This window comes from Salminus brasiliensis, chromosome 2 (assembly GCF_030463535.1).
Source record: "Salminus brasiliensis chromosome 2, fSalBra1.hap2, whole genome shotgun sequence".
Lineage (NCBI taxonomy): Eukaryota > Metazoa > Chordata > Actinopteri > Characiformes > Bryconidae > Salminus > Salminus brasiliensis.
In genome coordinates, this window is record NC_132879.1 from 23,811,300 (window position 1) to 23,829,802 (window position 18,503).

General features: G+C 40.2%; 2 protein-coding genes across 6 annotated transcripts in view; both read right to left on the minus strand.

Moving 5' to 3' along the window:
• The window catches only part of scaper (S-phase cyclin A-associated protein in the ER), a 95,352-nt gene extending 89,996 nt beyond the window's left edge, over positions 1-5,356 (minus strand). For 3 of the 5 annotated variants that reach the window (XM_072671041.1, XM_072671030.1, XM_072670995.1), the window contains exon 1: positions 5,061-5,356. In XM_072671041.1, coding sequence (XP_072527142.1) covers positions 5,061-5,234 — 174 coding nt within the window. In that variant the 5' untranslated portion in view covers positions 5,235-5,356. Of the gene's footprint in view, positions 1-798; positions 1,213-5,060 lie in introns of those variants that run through there. The other 2 variants (XM_072671053.1, XM_072671021.1) reach the window with 1 other exon arrangement.
• A 1,741-nt stretch (positions 5,357-7,097) lies between these two features.
• On the minus strand, positions 7,098-14,162 carry ctdspl2a (CTD (carboxy-terminal domain, RNA polymerase II, polypeptide A) small phosphatase like 2a). The gene is made up of 13 exons (XM_072671067.1): positions 13,984-14,162; positions 12,797-13,005; positions 12,501-12,639; positions 12,150-12,296; positions 10,952-11,173; positions 10,725-10,812; positions 10,516-10,627; positions 9,892-9,978; positions 9,474-9,536; positions 9,110-9,189; positions 8,864-8,990; positions 8,683-8,778; positions 7,098-8,586 (listed from the first exon to the last, which is right to left on the minus strand). The coding sequence occupies exons 2-13, from the start codon at positions 12,980-12,982 to the stop codon at positions 8,521-8,523; spliced, it is 1,413 nt and encodes a 470-aa protein (XP_072527168.1). The 5' UTR covers positions 12,983-13,005; positions 13,984-14,162; the 3' UTR covers positions 7,098-8,520.
• Between the last annotated feature and the right edge of the window lie 4,341 nt (positions 14,163-18,503).

Sequence of the window (18,503 nt, forward strand, 5' to 3'; positions counted from 1 at the left end):
TATTTACTCCCGGTTTCCTGGGCTTTGGCAGACGTCAGATGGCAGCTGACCACCTAAAGAAAGTGCAGGGCCCATATTGACGCACTGGAAGGTGGTCCGGGAGTCGTTTTCAGTGGGACAAATACAAAAACAGACTGACCTAAACCTGATGCTACAGCAGCTCATTCTGAATAGCCTGCAGCATGTCAAGCAAGTACACAGTCTGGGATTATGAGGAGAGGCACCCCCTTCATCCACTTAATCACCTGCAGGCCCCTGCCACCTGGCTAGCAATGGACACCTTTGCAAAGCACTGACCACTGCCATATGACCGTGGATTACAATCCTGGAAATACGTTTAGTAGACTATGGTATATAAAACACACATGTATACATAACTTTTTTCCAACATATTACATTTATAATGCAGTCAGCTAACGTAGATAATCAGCTGACTAGTTCATCACATGTGTTAGATCCACACCAAGATATGCAGGGTACTTCAGTGTCTACTCCACTGGAGGACCAGGGTTGGGAACCTTAAGAGGTCAGGGGCCACTCTAACATTCTCCTATTCACATGCACAACACACAGAGAGAGAGCAGCCAGCTCAGTGGACAGAGAGCCTGCAAGGATAGAGTTTCAGGTCTATAAGCAGGTCTCAGCACAGAGACAGGGACGAGAGAGAGAAAGAGAGAGAGAGGCGAAAAGCAGACAGAGAGAGAGAGAGAGAGAGAGAGAGAGAGAGAGAGAGAGAGAGAGAGAGAGAGAGAGAGAGAGAGAGAGTGTGCAAGAGTGAGGAGATTAGAAGGTACGTACAGAGTAGAAGTAGAGTCTGTAAGCAGGTTCTTCGTCCTTATCCGGCCCTGACATACTTCTGCCGCGCACTTCAAGCAACCTGTTTCCCCCTAGCCGGCATCATAGCCACTGCACGCACGGGGAGGCATCGTCATCTGACAGCCCGACTCAAAATAGCCACGCAGAGCGAGCGCCTCCAAGCTCCGGCAACTTGGCCAGCCGTGTCAACTTCTCTACCAATCAGGACGTGCGAGGGCGCTGCTTAGCAGGCCGGCGGACGGATGGACGAGGCTGCTCACCCTGCCCGCTCCTGAGCTAATCACAGCTGAGCTTCTAAACGCTCCGTTCCGCTCTGCTGAGCTTGTGCCAGCCCTCTCCAGACCAACGCCATGGCCTCTAGATTGATGCAGTGCCTGCTGATGATTTTCCTCTCTCTCTCTCCCTCCCTCTCCGTCTCCTCATAAAGCGGCAAAAAACAGAGAGCCTGTGCTCTTGGCTTTTCTGTGATCTCTCTTTGCGTGCAGTCATGTGTACATGACGGGCCGGCCCACTCAGCCACCCCCTGGCGGCTGCTGCTGCTGCTAGAGGCTGCAGCCTGTGCTCGTCAGTGCGCCTGCAACACACACACACACACAAACAAACAAACACACACACCCAGCCTCCGCATCTGATTGGACTCGGCAGAGCAGCGCGTGACTCATGCTCAAACCCCGGGATGTAAACAGAGCCATGCTGACAAAATGAGAGCGAGAGAGACCTTCTTAGGTCTAAGGATCTCTGTCTCTGTATTAGACGATTACACTACTTCAGAATTTTAATGAAAAACAGGGAATCAGCAGTTGGAACATTCTTCACAACTGGTACTACAATAACGCTTTTGTGTTTACCGCTGAGAAAGAGAAAACCCACACCAGCAGAAATGACAGTCACATATGTTTGTGCCTACAAACTGCATGTAAGGATGGGCGATATGGTAAAAATTATCCAATCATGATTTTGATAAAATATCATCATATTGCCTTCCCCTAATTCCATGAAAGAATGGTGTACATGAAGTGAAAGCTTTTAACTAGGTCTAGGCTGAACAACAGCCAGCCAACAAAATACTCCTCAAGTCACTCTTATTACAAATAAAAGGCAAATGTCCACAGTAAAAACTGATGTATAACGGTATGCTAAAGCAGGGCTGCACAATATATTGCCTTGTATAATTAGAATCTCATCACGTATGTTACACATAAAAGGAATTTTATTTTATGGTGAGCAAACAGACTGTTAACAATTATTACACTAAGAGCTGAGGGAGCTAAGAGAGATGAAAAAAATGACATTTGTACATACCCATATGTAGCCCAAGTAGAAATATATACACAAACTATTATATACAAAAAGTTTTAGATGTTATAAACATTTACAGAAAATTAATATATGCACAGCTGTGCAAAGTGAGGCTGTACAATATCTCTCAATGTACACATGTGCAATAGCAAAATTGCAGGATGTGCAACATCCCACTGTTCTCATTTTCCATGACATCTATATTATTATATTAATTATTAATAATAACATCACATGTTGAACCATTGGCTTCTGGAGAAATCTGGTGAGAATTCCTGTATTTGTTTCATATTTATATATATATATATATATATATATATATATATATATATATATATATATATATATATATATATTGCAGAACAACAACAAAAAAAGGTCACAATATCAGTTATCAGTTATAAGTTCTAAAGGCAATGAAATTACTGGCTAGGATAAAAATCTATTTATATGAATGATAAAGTTCACTTTGAATTCCTCAAAGCTTAAATTCTAAAACCAAACATTCACACAAAGTTGAATGAAAAGATTGGTGGACCCATGACCAAATTGCATATTTTTATTTTATTATTTAAAATGGTTTGTTGTAAAAATGTTTAATCCCCAAAACTTTATACTTCTCCAAATGGCCTTAACTCACTTTGTACAACTGCTTAGGCAGGTCACGAACTGTCATTAGGAAGTGTCAGCTGCCAGTTGTCATTTCGGTCACTGAAACTGTTATTGCATTATTGGTCCAATTTTTCTTTTTGTCTCCCAATTTGGTACCGCCAACTAACCCACGTAAAAGTGATGAGGGGAGAGACCCGCATCTACCAACCTGAAGAGAGCACTGCCAATTGTGCGTACTCCGGCCACTGATGACAAATCAGCATGGCTAGGGATTCAAACCTGTGACTCCTGGGCCACGGTGTCAGCGTATTAGACCACTGAGAACACATTTTCTGTCATTTCTGCCTACACTCAAAAAACACTGGCTCTTCTAAGCAGCTGGCTGAGATTCGATCTGAAAACAAAACTCACTACAAAGCAGGGGGAAAAAACACAAGCCTCACAAGCCTGTCACTGTCTGAAATGGAAAGAAATGGAAACTAAGGAGAACTGGAAGGACGGGAGCTCTGGACCAAAAACTTCCACATCCACTCGAATACCTGACAGAACTGCAAAGTAAACCTTTATAAGACATAAGCGTGGTGGTAAACCAGACTATAACAAAAACACGACCGGGTCTCATCAGATCTTACCTTATCAAAGCATCATCTAATGACCTGATAAAGTTACATTTTAATTTTTGAGGTATGTTTAGGGAATTAAAAAGGTGCAGCATTTGATGAAGAGTTCCTTACCAACTGTTACACATGGAGGTGAATATTACAGGTAATGCAAAGGAGGAAAAATCAGCGTTGAACTTTTGACAGCAGCACTGTCATATGACAGCAATGCATCACAAGGCCTAACTGTTACAGTTTATCTTGACTGAATGATGGTGGTGGTTGGTGCGAGGCACAGCCTGACAAACCTATACACCTGACCACACAGCCTCGAGTGGCCTCTGCTATTATGAAACAGCATCAAAACTGACTACAGACCATAGCGATCTGCTCCGCTACTACAGATGCACTACTACAGTGCACTCTCCAAAGCGTATTAAAGTACCCTGTGGTATCTGGCACCAAAACCTTCAAAGAGATCCTTAAACTGCGGTCAGTTTTAAGTTGGATTCGCTGCATATCTGGGCTGGATCCAGCGCATCAGACAGTAAATATGCAGCTATCCAAACAGCGTAAAAGAAAATAGGAGTCATCTGACCAGGTGACCTTCTTTAATGCTCCAAGGCTCTATGCAGACATTTGCTTGCCCAACGCAGACCCTTCCAGTCGGCAGAGGGCAGCATGGGTACTCTGCAGCTACTCCGCAGAGTTCCGTCCCTTGTTGCCCTCACATTTTAATAAACACTTCATACCAGTTTTTGCTCTCCCCGCCCCCCATCCTCTGCCGGCCGGTGGTAATTATCCACCGAAGCTGATCAGAAGCCCACAAGCCTTGCCGTTTTGGAGAACCTCTGCCCCAGTCGTCTGGCCATAACAATTTGACCCTTGCCAAAGTTGCTCAGGTCTTCACGCCCGACCACTGCTAATAAATACACTAAGGAGAATACAGCTCTGGCCACTGAAGCACAGGTCAAGGATGCCCTAGATTTGAGTTTCAACCCTAATACTATTAACCAGTTAATCACAGCCCTGAGGAGACCACCAGGATCAAACTTCAGCACTAGGCTCTAGGGCTGTGGCAGAAACCGCATACAGCCATACTAAACAGCATGTTAAAAAAGGCACAGTAGCATAAGATGTCATTATATCACATTTCTATCACATCCATTACACTAACATGTGTGGTATTAGACACAGCCTATATGAGGGGTGTGAGCCCATGAGGCGTCAGGATTTCATGCCGATCCTGCAGAAACCCACCTCGGCCCATTAGTCTCATACGAGGTGGGCTCCAGCATAGCTGTAATGAAAACTTACAGGCCATACAGACCCTCTTGTAAATAAGACAATATAAGCCCCCTGGGACAAACTCGAGCAGAGCAGCACCTGCACCTGCGATTTCATCCACCCAACTGTGTGTTTAACTTCATGGTCACTCTGTTGATCCTGCTGAGGCTCTGAAACCTGTCCCGTGCTTTTCACTGTCGATGTCAAACAGGATGCTGAAAGCAGAGCAAACGTAGCTGTGCAAACTCAGCACAGACAGGCGCTAGTTAGTTAGGGAGCCTAATATACCTGCTAGCTAGCTCCACAGTGACATTCAAAACTTGCTAGCTAGCTAACGCCCCGAACACAGCCACGATCAGTACTACAGCCCAAGGAACCGACACACCGTCCTCGGCGTCGTTCCTGAAGAAAATGAGGCGAGAAATGCTGCGAGCCGAGAGGCCCTACCTTGAGGGCAATGTTGATGGGCGTACTCCTCCCTTTCCCTCCTCCGTGAGAGGAGCCGGAGCTGTTGCTCCCTGACCTCTCCCTCCCATCGCCGCTCTGGCCGCCTCTCGGCCCGAGGCGGTGCTGCTGGCCGGCGCCACGTCGACGACCATCGTGGCGACTATCTTTAGACATGGACTTTTCCTTCACCTCTTGTCAACACGACCCAAACTCTTCTTGCGTCCAATGGCTGCAGTAACCTAGCAGCGAAAAGGCTGGGAAATTGAACAGGCCTCCTCTTCTCTCTCTGCTTCCCTCAGCGGTGCCTGGTAAGACCACTACCCGCACTTTACCCCCACCTGCTGGGCTGGAGAAGAGCTTGGAGTCGGGGCCCGTACGCTCCGCTCTCTCCGTTAGCTGTGGTAGAGCTAACGGCGGACGAAACGTGACTTGCGTAGCTACATAAATTAAGGAGTAAATGAATGAATGCTGTGTGGAATCTTTCAAATAAATGAAGTAGAAAATATTTGAGAAAAGTATAAAATAAATCTATACATAAATAAACATAAATAGATGGGGCGCAGCTGCCTATGCATCTTTCTAGTCTCATTTTCAGTGCACTAGAGGTGGGCAATAGGGCACGTTTAGTCGGTAAATCGACTCCGCTGTACACTTTTTAATGAGCATATTGTCAATATCATCAGAATTGAAAGGAACTGAGTGCATGTTTCATTACAAAGGAGCGAAAGTAAACTTAATGTACACTTGTTAGTTTATGTTCCTAGTCATATGAAGTTTGTAATATACAATTTAAATTATGAAAAGTCTTGTTTTTCCATAATTTGCCATCAATACATCTGATTTTTGGTTAAGTCACCTTCCACCAGCAGAAGGGGAAAAAAAATAAATCCAATGTCACATTTTCCATCCCCCTTTGACCTGCACCTATAAAATACCATAGTCCAGAGACCCTCCCTAATGATATCACGGTATAGAAGGATGCCTTATATTTTCACTTTTAATTAGACTCTCACTAAGTACTTTTTAAATGTGGCACTACTGAGACTTCTTTGTCCATTTGAACTTTTAAAACCTCAAAATAAATATTGCAGTACATATCCTGATGTTATTGCCATACTGCCCAATAACTACACAAATGGCATTAGTGAAGAAAAGATGTGTCCCATGGGAGCCATAAACAAGAGAGGACTGCAGGTATCTTCATAACCGCTTTACAGAGTCATACTGTAAGCAACAGCAAGAAAAAAGCTTTGTTACAGGACAACTCTGACATTAAAGCAAATGAGAATTTAGATAAGTGTACTCTGCTAGCCACTTTTGAGGGAAAAATATATTTGGGTGTTTAGCTTCCTTAGCTGCTGTATAAAGGTGCACGAGCTGGGCACACCTTTTAAATAGAAAACCTCAGGTGAATTAAAAAGATTTGCATGCATTTACTGCACAACAAACAACTACAGTAGATCATTTGTTAAAATGTTGGAGTTGTCCTTTTACATCATGATATTAGATCCTATATGCCTCTGCCCTCTTTGGTACTTGGACACTGCATCCAGATTCCTCACTAGTTGGAAAGCTGCCTCTGATGTGCACTGTGTTGAAGCCACATGTTATGACCACCTGAGCTGTCGGGTAATTTTACATCTGCTTAAAACAACGTCCTTGTTTTCATTCATGCTAAAAGTGCTTAACAATTACGTCTTGAAGACATGCCTGCCACTGCCGCGGTGACGGTTAAAGAATACAAAAATAAGATTAAGCAAAACAAAAAAAAGCAGAGAAGCTACGGTAAAACATTCGAGAAATTGATTTGATTTTTTTTTTCTTTTCAAACAAGAACCAAAATTCTGATTTAAGAGGCACAAACATTATGGGCTGATTTTATCCTCATACTGACCAACACATGCTAGTGGTATGTTTCATACTGCTGCACTGCCTATTAAACAAAAAAGTAGATGTAAAAGTGATTTTTGTTTTTTTGTGTGCAAAAAAAAAACATGAAATATATACTTAAATTATGATAAGCAGGTCTGAAACAAGTTATCCACAAGCTACATTCATTTTCAGAGGAAAAAAAGGAAAGAAAATAACAGTCAAGGCCTTGTGTGACAATGCCATGAAATAATAATTACAAAAAAAATAAAACAAAACACCCATTTCAGGCTTGCGGATACATAAAAATAATGTATTATGTCCATAGAAAAAAAAAAACATTGGGGTAACACTGAATGAAACGCAGGGTCTACCCTTCAGAGAGAGGTAGAATTGTACATGATTCCTATAACAGTGGACTGAGTTTGAAAGTAAGATTGAATTGGCTAGGGAGAAACACTGAATGACGCATTTGCAGCGATTAGGCTAGTCCATGTGCTGGTGCTACAATTACCAGACATTTCATAAAGAGACCAAGCATTATTTCCACAGAAAAGCAATCGAAAGCACATCAAGTATCTTACATTTTACCTATACTTGGCATATAAAACAAACTAACAATTTAATAAAAACATTAACCCTCCCCCTTTCCCCCCCCCATGAAAATAATAACAATAGTCTAAAGCAGTCAGAAACATAAAACGTCTTGATGTCTTCTGTCTTAAAAGCCAATTATACATAAAAGGCAGGAAAAAAAGTTGTGATTTACATTATTTTCACACCCTCCCATCCCAAACCAAATATGCTACGCAATCTTACAGGTGACTGGATCCGTTCACTTTTTTTTTTCTTTTTTTTTTTAACCAGTCAAGAAGCATTTAGAAAATAAAGCATAAGAGAGAAGCTGTTTAAAAATAAACCTTCAAACCTATAGTAAAAATCAATAAAAAGTCAGCATGTCTATCAAACAAGCCTTCCAACTAAAAGGAATGCATGTTGAACTCAAGAGCGAAAGGAACGTTTTACAAACCTGACAGGAAAATACATATGTACAAATGTTATATATACATATACACACAACTGAATATGTATATATTTATATGTTTATGAATTCCTAATTAACTGGCCATTCCTGTTGAAAAGTCGATGGCTAGTAAGGGCGGAGTGTCCCTTTGAGCACCAAAAGGAGTGACATCAGTCCTCTTCTCCACAGCGCTTTACATAAAAGTCCAATTTAGGCAAAAAATTCAAATTAAAATAAAATAATAAAAAAAAAAAACTCGTTAAGAGTGTCCTCTGTTGCCAAGCCCGGACTTACAAATATCTGTTGATGGGCCAGGCAGTCAAAGCTGAAGAATTGTTTCTTTCCTTCAATTACATTTACGTGTTTATATAAAATGTATGCATACTCGAAAGTAATTTTCTTTAAAACCTTTGTTGAGAACCCACCCCATCCCCACATAAAACATAGCCGGTAAAAGGTATATCTGTAGTTGAAATCCTCATTAGAGTTTGTATGTATACTTCTGTACTCTTTTTGAAAACTCCAATTCATTAAAACAGTCAGGTTGGTCCGCAAGTTTCAGACACCTCAGTCCGGGGGTAAAAGGTCATGCAAGCGAAACTTCTCTCTTATATGAGGCCGAACATCCTCATTCTGCAAAACAGGATTGAAGACATGGAGCAATAAATCAAAACATCCAACAAAATACTGAGGTACTAAAATCCTCCTGCATGAACACATTCCCCTTACCAATTCAACCAGATTCTCCAAGAAAGGGACCAGCTTGAGGAGCTCGTTGTCATTCTTGTCCACAAACCAACTCTCAATCGGGATCCCATTAGATAGCTGCAAATGGAAATATACTTTGAGCATCAATATATTCACACAAGCAAAGAAAAACAAACAAACAAACTAAAACGCAAAAGCTAACCTGGTACGCAAATGCTTGCGGAGAGTTGTCAATTATTATCGTCTTGGACAGATCCCTCCCAAGTATGTTCAGGTCTTTGATGTAGTTTCCTTGGACACATACACAGTGCTCACGAAACAATCTGTGCCTAAAGATGGAAAATAGAAATGCTCATCACTTTTTTTTTGTAGCTGACACCAAACACACCCAGCACAAGACATTCATTGCACAAAATAAAGACATCAAAACATGAGTAACTCAACTGACCTAACCAACTGTTTCTTAGGATCCAGAATGTTCAACAACTTGTCAGCATACACCTTCTTGGAAGCAGTAAAAAGAATAATCTGTATAAAAAAAAAAAAAAAAAAACGACATCTTGATTTCAGTACAAGAAAGTTTAATTTCCAAGCCACTATTATTTTACTGTAATCAGACATACATACAGTCATGCAATGCTACCGTTTTAGTTTAATACATCATATAAAAAAACTAAACAAAACCACTTGGCCTATTCAATTTAAATGATATACTACTAATGTTTAATATTTAAGTAAATATTCTCACTATTTTTAGACTCCTTTTTTGATCATATCTTATAATTAATGGCAGTATTAATCACTAATGTTACCTCATATATTTGGGACATGCGTTCCAAGAATTCTCTGAAGAACGGTCGCAACCGGACATATACCTGAAAAAAAAAAAAAAAAGTAAAAGGTTTGTAATTAAAGGACAATACCAGCCAAAGGCTTATGCGAGGTATATGTCTATCACATCTGGGATATTCAACAAAGCAGTATTTCCTATGTAAACTGGACAGCATAAAGTGGGGGTTGCCCTTGGTTTTCCACCTATTGGAAAGTTCAGACTTCTATGCCTATGCTATTAAGTAGTATTGGGGTTTTTTGAAAGCAAAGCATGTCACATCTCATGCTTAAAAGAAAGAAGGACATTTCTTAGGGGCAGGTGGAGGTGCAATTGGAGCAATTTAAGAGCACAGGAAAGAGTGCCAAACTCAAAAAGTTAACTATAAACTAAACATTTACCTGGTAAATGACATCTTGGAAAAGCACAGGAAAAGTCAGGGCTGCATCTTCCAGCTCATTCAGGCTGCAGTGAACCAATGTCTCATCCTAAAACAAAAGCAAATGTATAAAGCAGAAGGTCCAAATCTCTAAATGCAAACCATTCTGTGCCAAGCTTAATCAAAATGATACTGTAACAGTCGCAGAAAGTGATTCAATTATAGTACAATCAGTTAGTCTAAATGCAATGAAGATAAATAACTCCTATTACTATTGTCAAAACATAGTTATTTAAAAATACTAACTGTATGCAGCAATAAAAAATATTTTTACATGACAGCCAACACTGTATATGTAATCACTTTCAAAGACAAAAGGTGTTATTAATAGTATACTAATACATCAGCCCAAACAGCATTCAGAAATTTGAGAGGCTTTTTAAATACTGAAGGTTAAATCTTTTCACAAAACATGTCAACAGAAAGTACTTTATTCTAGTACTTTATTAGCGATTTATTCTTAGCTTTACAGTTGTTACACATAAAAAGATGACAGTTAGGTTGACAATTACAACCTATTTACACTCCATCACTTTTACAACATGGCAAAGAATGGCAAGCACCTTTTCAAATAAACTATACTCACCAGATCTAGGACGAGAGAGAACTCTGGAGTACTCCTGGTCTTGAGTGGAAGTGCTGGCTTGCGTGTAAGCTGCTCTTCAGTTAACGGTGGTACATGTTTAATGAAGAAATAGCTGGGGAGGCCACAGAGATTAGACTAGATTAGATACACAAACAGCAGTGAGCATCATAAGCGTTGTTAATTTTGTTCTTGTTCTTTTTTCTACTTACGGATCAAAGACCTCCCAATCTTCTTCATATGTCCCCTCTGCAGGGGGTGATGGTGGGGCATCAGGGTAATTGCTGTTAGATCCAACAGCTATTAGGAAAGATTAAAACATTTTTTTCTGGTTTCAAATGAGGAGGACACACAATGACTAAATATTAACAGCATGTTCTTGTGTACAGAAATTGCTTTCCCTCATCTACAAAAATACTGATTATTTCCAAATATTCACCCGTCAAAGGTGGCATATCAGCCTCAGTGGCAACTTCCCCCTCCTCCACAGCTGTGTCCGTAGGCAGCAGAGGTCTTGAGTTTAGTGCTGGATCAAACGTAATGTCTCTGCTACCATCCGTGGTAGTGCTTGTAGGGGTCTCTTCCAGCTGTTCCATGTCTAGCTGCTTCACTATCTCCTCAGCCTCGACCGCCTGCCCAGGAGAATCTGATCCCAATGTAGCTAATGGTCAAGGGAAGGATCAGAAACTCATGTTTACAGTATAGGTCAATTTATTCAAATGTGAACATGTACTAAACTATTGACACAACATAATTCACCTTTAAAATGTTCTGTTTAGATTCAGTTCAGTACGGTTTAGCATTATTTTCCTGAGCATACTGTGGATATTGTCAGTGCATAAAAGAAAACTGACCAACTGCACTTTATTACAGCATGTATTTAGTCCTGTATAATTGGATGTACAGCAAACATTTGAATTATAATAGTAATAGTATTTGAATAACTGCTACTGATGCATTTTGTCTGTGTCAATATAATAACATGTATTATAAAGATGTCTTTATATTGTATAATATTTATACCATATCACCTACCCCTAGTTCAGCAAGCTTAAAAAAACTACCAGGCCATTCTATGTCAACCCACAGGCAAACATTAGGTTACAGCTACTGCATAAAAAAGGTAAGAACTTTTAAAATCAAACGTCCTACATACGTCTTATTAACTACGACTGATGCTTTCAGTCCACTCATAGTTCATGTTCACTGTGCTTGCTGGGTTAACAATAAAACAATATTTTATTTTAAAACAAACATTTTATGTTTCCAAGAATTTTGTAATGGAATTAGTAATCAGAAGCCATCTGCTGGACAGAACCAGAATAACAATCTAAAGACAATAAAACACAACTTCAAAAACTTTACTTTACAGTTTGTTCCCTTACTTGGAGACAAAATATAAAGTATTGAATCAAATTTAAATCACATACTTTTACTGGTACTTATTTACAATCCTCTTGTAACATTTGAAATATTTCAACTAAACACTTATCAAACAAATAGCTCCTGATTTCTAACAGTGGAGTTAAAGCCCCCGCTCTTCAGTTGCCCTAAAACTAACATACCCTACCCATGCAAAGTTCTAAGATATGGAAGACAAGGGTAGTCTATCAACTACAATGTTAAATGTCACATACCATTTTTGTTGGCTGGCGAGAAGAAGTTGAAAACAGGAGAAAAGATAGTCCCCAGCAATGTGGTGCGAGGTGGGCTGTTAGGAGGTTCGGTCTGCACTTCAAGCTTTCCATTGGGCTTCACCAGTTTACTCTCACACGCCATGGTGTCTGAGGAGAAGAGAGTTAGCAGCTCAAATTGAGTGGCCCTATCACAGCAAACCAATACCTGAAGCGGTGATATGCACAGAATAATCAAAAATATTTGATTAGACAGCCAAATTAATTTATTTTATACTTTGAAGAAAGAAAAAAAATTATAGATTTACATTAGTAAAAAACTTTTTAATACTGCTATATTGTTTTCTAACTCACCTCCATTGGCAGGACCTTTCCTACGAGTTCTAGGGTTAGTTCTGCTGGGCAGGTTCCCAGTGGGAGGGGTGGACGTGATCAAGTTACTGTCAGAGTCACAGTCGACACGGCTCCTCTTAGCAGGGGTACACTGCTCCACCTAACAAAAGAAAAGAGTGGGCACATGATTTAAAGTTTAAAACACTTCATTTAGTAAAACCACCTGATGGCTTTAACACTACTGACATTTACCTATATTAACTCTGTATTTGAATTATGTGTGGATTAAGCAACAAGAGTCAACTCTAGCTCCAGACCTTGACAGCATTGCCCCTTATGAACCGCTTGATGGTGGAGAAGATGCCAGTGTCACTTTTCTGCATCCTTGCTCCTCCTGGGGGCCTCGTGTGCTCCACTTCAGAGTGCTTCCTCTTGGCCTTGGTGGTCCGGGCAGGTGGGTTAGGACTCGGCTGCTGAGATGCTTTGCGCACTCTCAGCCTCATTGTCCCAAAAGTTACATGTAAGACTGGAAAGAAGAGTGAATGATGAGTATTTTGGCTTTTTGAACTGGACAGTTGCCTTGTTAACAGTCAAGTGAAGTGACTTCTGAGTGCAGAACTACAAGGTAAACTCCTTGTCCCAACAGAGTGAAATCTGACAGTTTGACAAGTACTCTGCACGGCCACTGTTCCAGTGGTTCTTTGTATGTAGAAACCGTCTACAAGCGGCTAGAACTTGAGCAGGGGACAAAGTGGGCGGGGTGAAACATGTCTTCTTGGGTAGCAGCTATCTAGCTAGCTGCTCGCTTCTCCCAACCTGAAGCTAATTATATATTTAGCCAACTACGAGTAGCCAGTTTAACACTGCCGAGTAAACTACTACGCTCAAGTGAACACAGACAATTACGCGGGAACTGGCGTGGTGACAGAAGCACTGCCATGCGACATTAATGAATAAATACGATTCGTGAGCTACTTGGCTGGCTAGCTAGCTCGCTGGGTAAATTAGCTCGCGCTAGCCTTTAGCTACGTTGGGGTATCAAAACAAAGGCATAAGGTGGTGACCTACAGTCATTTGCAGCCATTGTAGAGCAGTGCAGAAATGATCGCTTGACAGTGCCTTTTTCTGAACCGCTCGGCCAGCGTTTAAAACGGCTACCAGCGACGCCGCTAATGCTAACTGGCTAGCGATTAGCTGGCTGTTCAAATTCCAGCTGTCTGGCGACGTCGCTGCTGCGTCGTTAGCGGAGCGGAGAACAGCCGCGCTACAAATCTCACGGCGGGCGAAACGACACGCACTCATGGGTCGCGTTTAAATTTCTCTGGCTGGCTGATTTTCTTTCTGCACAATAGCCCGAACGCACAGCAAGCCGTCGGCTGATAACACGGACGAGGCGTGAAGACGCGAGATTTGAAACCACACTGTAACCGTGGCGTACGGTTACATTTTTTTGCATGATAGCACGAATGCTGGCAAGCCGTACACAACACAGTGTTTCACTTACATGCCAAGTGTTAACACCGGTACAGTCCTGGGGTGGCCGTGGAGGTGGCCACAACGGCGGAGACTGCTGTAAAAGTCTCTGTCCTTCACCCGTCCGTCCAGTATGAATCACGAAGAGACGGATAGCTTTCCTACGGCTTCTCGGGACGCCATTTCCCGCCTCCTCACAGAGACGCTCTTGAAAGAACCCGGATGATAATGAATGCACCATGTTGCGCATGAGCAAAAGTTTGAGCCGAGCTTCAGCGCTTCACCTGCATTTCACACGCTGCTGAGAGAAACTCTGAGAAGAGTAATAAGGAGAAATATGGCTAAAAGATGTATTACCATACAGCCATAGTAAAGAGACTATTCCTGATTAGTATACTGATTACTAAAGTACAATATTTTAGACTGGTGAAAATGTATATTCGTATTAAGTGTGTATGATGATGATATCAGAATCAAATCGTTTGTCCACAGATAATCACTTAAAACATCAAAATATTTCACAATATTAACTTTATTTCAAACAGAGAATTGAAAATATATATTTAGTGTACTTTAGAATAGCAACATATTTAGGAGATACTGGGCTATTGCTAGAGTTGGACAGGATATTCAGTATATATTTACAAAACGTCTTCACAAATGCTTTCATTATTTTTTACTTCGTTTTTTTGCTTCCACAATCCCTTTAACTGCTGCACCAATCAAACACCAATCCAAAAAATAATTCTGTAAATTTGACTATAGAGTGTGTAGCTGTAATTTGTGATACTGAGCTTCTCACTAATGACCACTTAGCTCAGTAACACTGAGATAAATAACTGATCAGCACAGTGATTTATCAGTCTACTCAGGCTTTAGTAGAGCTCAGTAACACTGAGATATATAACTGATCAGCACAGTGATTTATCAATCTACTCAGGCTTTAGTAGAGCTCAGTAACACTGAGCTATATAACTGATCAGCACAGTGATTTATCAGTCTACTCAGGCTTTAGTAGAGCGCAGTAACACTGAGATAAATAACTGATCAGCACAGTGATTTGTCAGTCTACTCATGCTTTAGTAGAGCTCAGTAACACTGAGATGAATAACTGATCAGCACAGTGATTTATCAGTCTACTCAGGCTTTAGTAGAGCTCAGTAACACTGAGATAAATAACTGATCAGCACAGTGATTTATCAGTCTACTCAGGCTTTAGTAGAGCTCAGTAACACTGAGATAAATAACTGATCAGCACAGTGATTTATCAATCTACTCAGGCTTTAGTAGAGCTCAGTAACACTGAGATAAATAACTGATCAGCACAGTGATTTATCAGTCTACTCAGGCTTTAGTAGAGCTCAGTAACACTGAGATAAATAACTGATCAGCACAGTGATTTATCAGTCTACTCAGGCTTTAGTAGAGCTCAGTAACACTGAGATAAATAACTGATCAGCACAGTGATTTATCAGTCTACTCAGGCTTTAGTAGAGCTCAGTAACACTGAGATAAATAACTGATCAGCATAGTAATTTATCAGTCTACTCAGGCTTTAGTAGAGCTCAGTAACACTGAGATAAATAACTGATCAGCACAGTGATTTATCAGTCTACTCAGGCTTTAGTAGAGCTCAGTAACACTGAGATAAATAACTGATCAGCACAGTGATTTATCAGTCTACTCATGCTTTAGTAGAGCTCAGTAACACTGAGATATATAACTGATCAGCACAGTGATTTATCAATCTACTCAGGCTTTAGTAGAGCTCAGTAACACTGAGATAAATAACTGATCAGCACAGTGATTTATCAGTCTACTCAGGCTTTAGTAGAGCTCAGTAACACTGAGATAAATAACTGATCAGCACAGTGATTTATCAGTCTACTCATGCTTTAGTAGAGCTCAGTAACACTGAGATAAATAACTGATCAGCACAGTGATTTATCAGTCTACTCAGGCTTTAGTAGAGCTCAGTAACACTGAGATAAATAACTGATCAGCACAGTAATTTATCAGTCTACTCAGGCTTTAGCAGAGCTCAGTAACACTGAGATAAATAACTGATCAGCACAGTGATTTATCAGTCTACTCATGCTTTAGCAGAGCGCAGTAACACTGAGATAAATAACTGATCAGCACAGTGATTTATCAATCTACTCATGCTTTAGTAGAGCGCAGTAACACTGAGATAAATAACTGATCAGCACAGTGATTTATCAATCTACTCAGGCTTTAGCAGAACTCAGTAACACTGAGATAAATAACTGATCAGCACAGTGATTTATCAGTCTACTCAGGCTTTAGTAGAGCTCAGTAACACTGAGATAAATAACTGATCAGCACAGTGATTTATCAGTCTACTCAGGCTTCAGTAGAGCTCAGTAACACTGAGATAAATAACTGATCAGCACAGTGATTTATCAGTCTACTCATGCTTTAGTATAGCTCAGTAACACTGAGATAAATAACTGATCAGCACAGTGATTTATCAGTCTACTCAGGCTTTAGTAGAGCTCAGTAACACTGAGATAAATAACTGATCAGCACAGTGATTTATCAGTCTACTCAGGCTTTAGTAGAGCTCAGTAACACTGAGATAAATAACTGATCAGCACAGTAATTTATCAGTCTACTCAGGCTTTAGCAGAGCTCAGTAACACTGAGATAAATAACTGATCAGCACAGTGATTTATCAGTCTACTCATGCTTTAGCAGAGCGCAGTAACACTGAGATAAATAACTGATCAGCACAGTGATTTATCAATCTACTCATGCTTTAGTAGAGCGCAGTAACACTGAGATAAATAACTGATCAGCACAGTGATTTATCAATCTACTCAGGCTTTAGCAGAACTCAGTAACACTGAGATAAATAACTGATCAGCACAGTGATTTATCAGTCTACTCAGGCTTTAGTAGAGCTCAGTAACACTGAGATAAATAACTGATCAGCACAGTGATTTATCAGTCTACTCAGGCTTCAGTAGAGCTCAGTAACACTGAGATAAATAACTGATCAGCACAGTGATTTATCAGTCTACTCATGCTTTAGTATAGCTCAGTAACACTGAGATAAATAACTGATCAGCACAGTGATTTATCAGTCTACTCAGGCTTTAGTAGAGCTCAGTAACACTGAGATAAATAACTGATCAGCACAGTGATTTATCAGTCTACTCAGGCTTTAGTAGAGCTCAGTAACACTGAGATAAATAACTGATCAGCACAGTGATTTATCAGTCTACTCAGGCTTTAGTAGAGCTCAGTAACACTGAGATAAATAACTGATCAGCACAGTGATTTATCAGTCTACTCATGCTTTAGTATAGCTCAGTAACACTGAGATAAATAACTGATCAGCACAGTGATTTATCAGTCTACTCATGCTTTAGTAGAGCTCAGTAACACTGAGATAAATAACTGATCAGCACAGTGATTTATCAGTCTACTCAGGCTTTAGTAGAGCTCAGTAACACTGAGATAAATAACTGATCAGCACAGTGATTTATCAGTCTACTCAGGCTTTAGTAGAGCTCAGTAACACTGAGATAAATAACTGATCAGCACAGTGATTTATCAGTCTACTCAGGCTTTAGTAGAGCTCAGTAACACTGAGATAAATAACTGATCAGCACAGTGATTTATCAGTCTACTCAGGCTTTAGTAGAGCTCAGTAACACTGAGATAAATAACTGATCAGCACAGTGATTTATCAGTCTACTCAGGCTTCAGTAGAGCTCAGTAACACTGAGATAAATAACTGAGCATTTATCAGTCATGCTTTTGCAGAGCTCAGTAGATTGTGTGGGATTAATAAATACATTTAAAATAGAGTATGTTCAATTTGTAAATGCAGTGGATAATGTATTCTAAAATGTATGAAGTTACTGTCTATCTTACTATCTTTTTTGCTCTACTCACCTATTCTTGTCTGGTTTTCCAAAGAGTAATTAAAATAAAGATAGACTAAGAGTGATGGGGGGGGGGGGGGTTTAACAGGATCAGGCTCTTTCATGTCTTTAGCGTTTCATATCAGATCTACACGCTAAAATATTTTCAGAATGTATGAATTTATTTTTCTAATAGGTCTGCATTTGATAGTGTTGTTTCTTAAAGCACTCCAGTATATAATACAGTAAATGTTCATATAATTGCCTACTTAACAGAGGGGATTTATTTTCTGATCTACTCACTTAGCTTCTGGGATTTAACATTAATACATTTAGTAAAAAGGTTATTTTCGGACATGAGGAGGCAAATGCTTGGCGCTTGAGGAAAGATGACCAAATTAGACTACACATGACAGGATGTCTTCGAGCAACCACACTGTGCAGATTAGTGCTGTGAATCTTATTTAATGGCTAGTTTATTTACTCTCTTAGTAGCTGAATTAGATGTCCTGATGATTACAAATCAAATCACTGAAAGCTTTATATTGCTTTATACTTTATTACTTTTGGTGTTAAGATGGACAGATGAGTCAACAAATCCATACCCTACACTATATAGACAAAAGTATTTGGACACCTACACATAATGACATTTCAT

Bases quoted from the DNA above. Each gene is read 5' to 3' on its own strand.
- ctdspl2a (XM_072671067.1), bottom strand. From the start codon at position 12,982: ATGAGGCTGAGAGTGCGCAAAGCATCTCAGCAGCCGAGTCCTAACCCA. The intron at 12,640-12,796 runs GTCTGGAGCTAG...TTCTTTTGTTAG, and splicing joins TAAGGGGCAATGCTGTCAAG to GTGGAGCAGTGTACCCCTGC. The intron at 12,297-12,500 runs GTGAGTTAGAAA...TCTTCTCCTCAG, and splicing joins GAAAGGTCCTGCCAATGGAG to ACACCATGGCGTGTGAGAGT.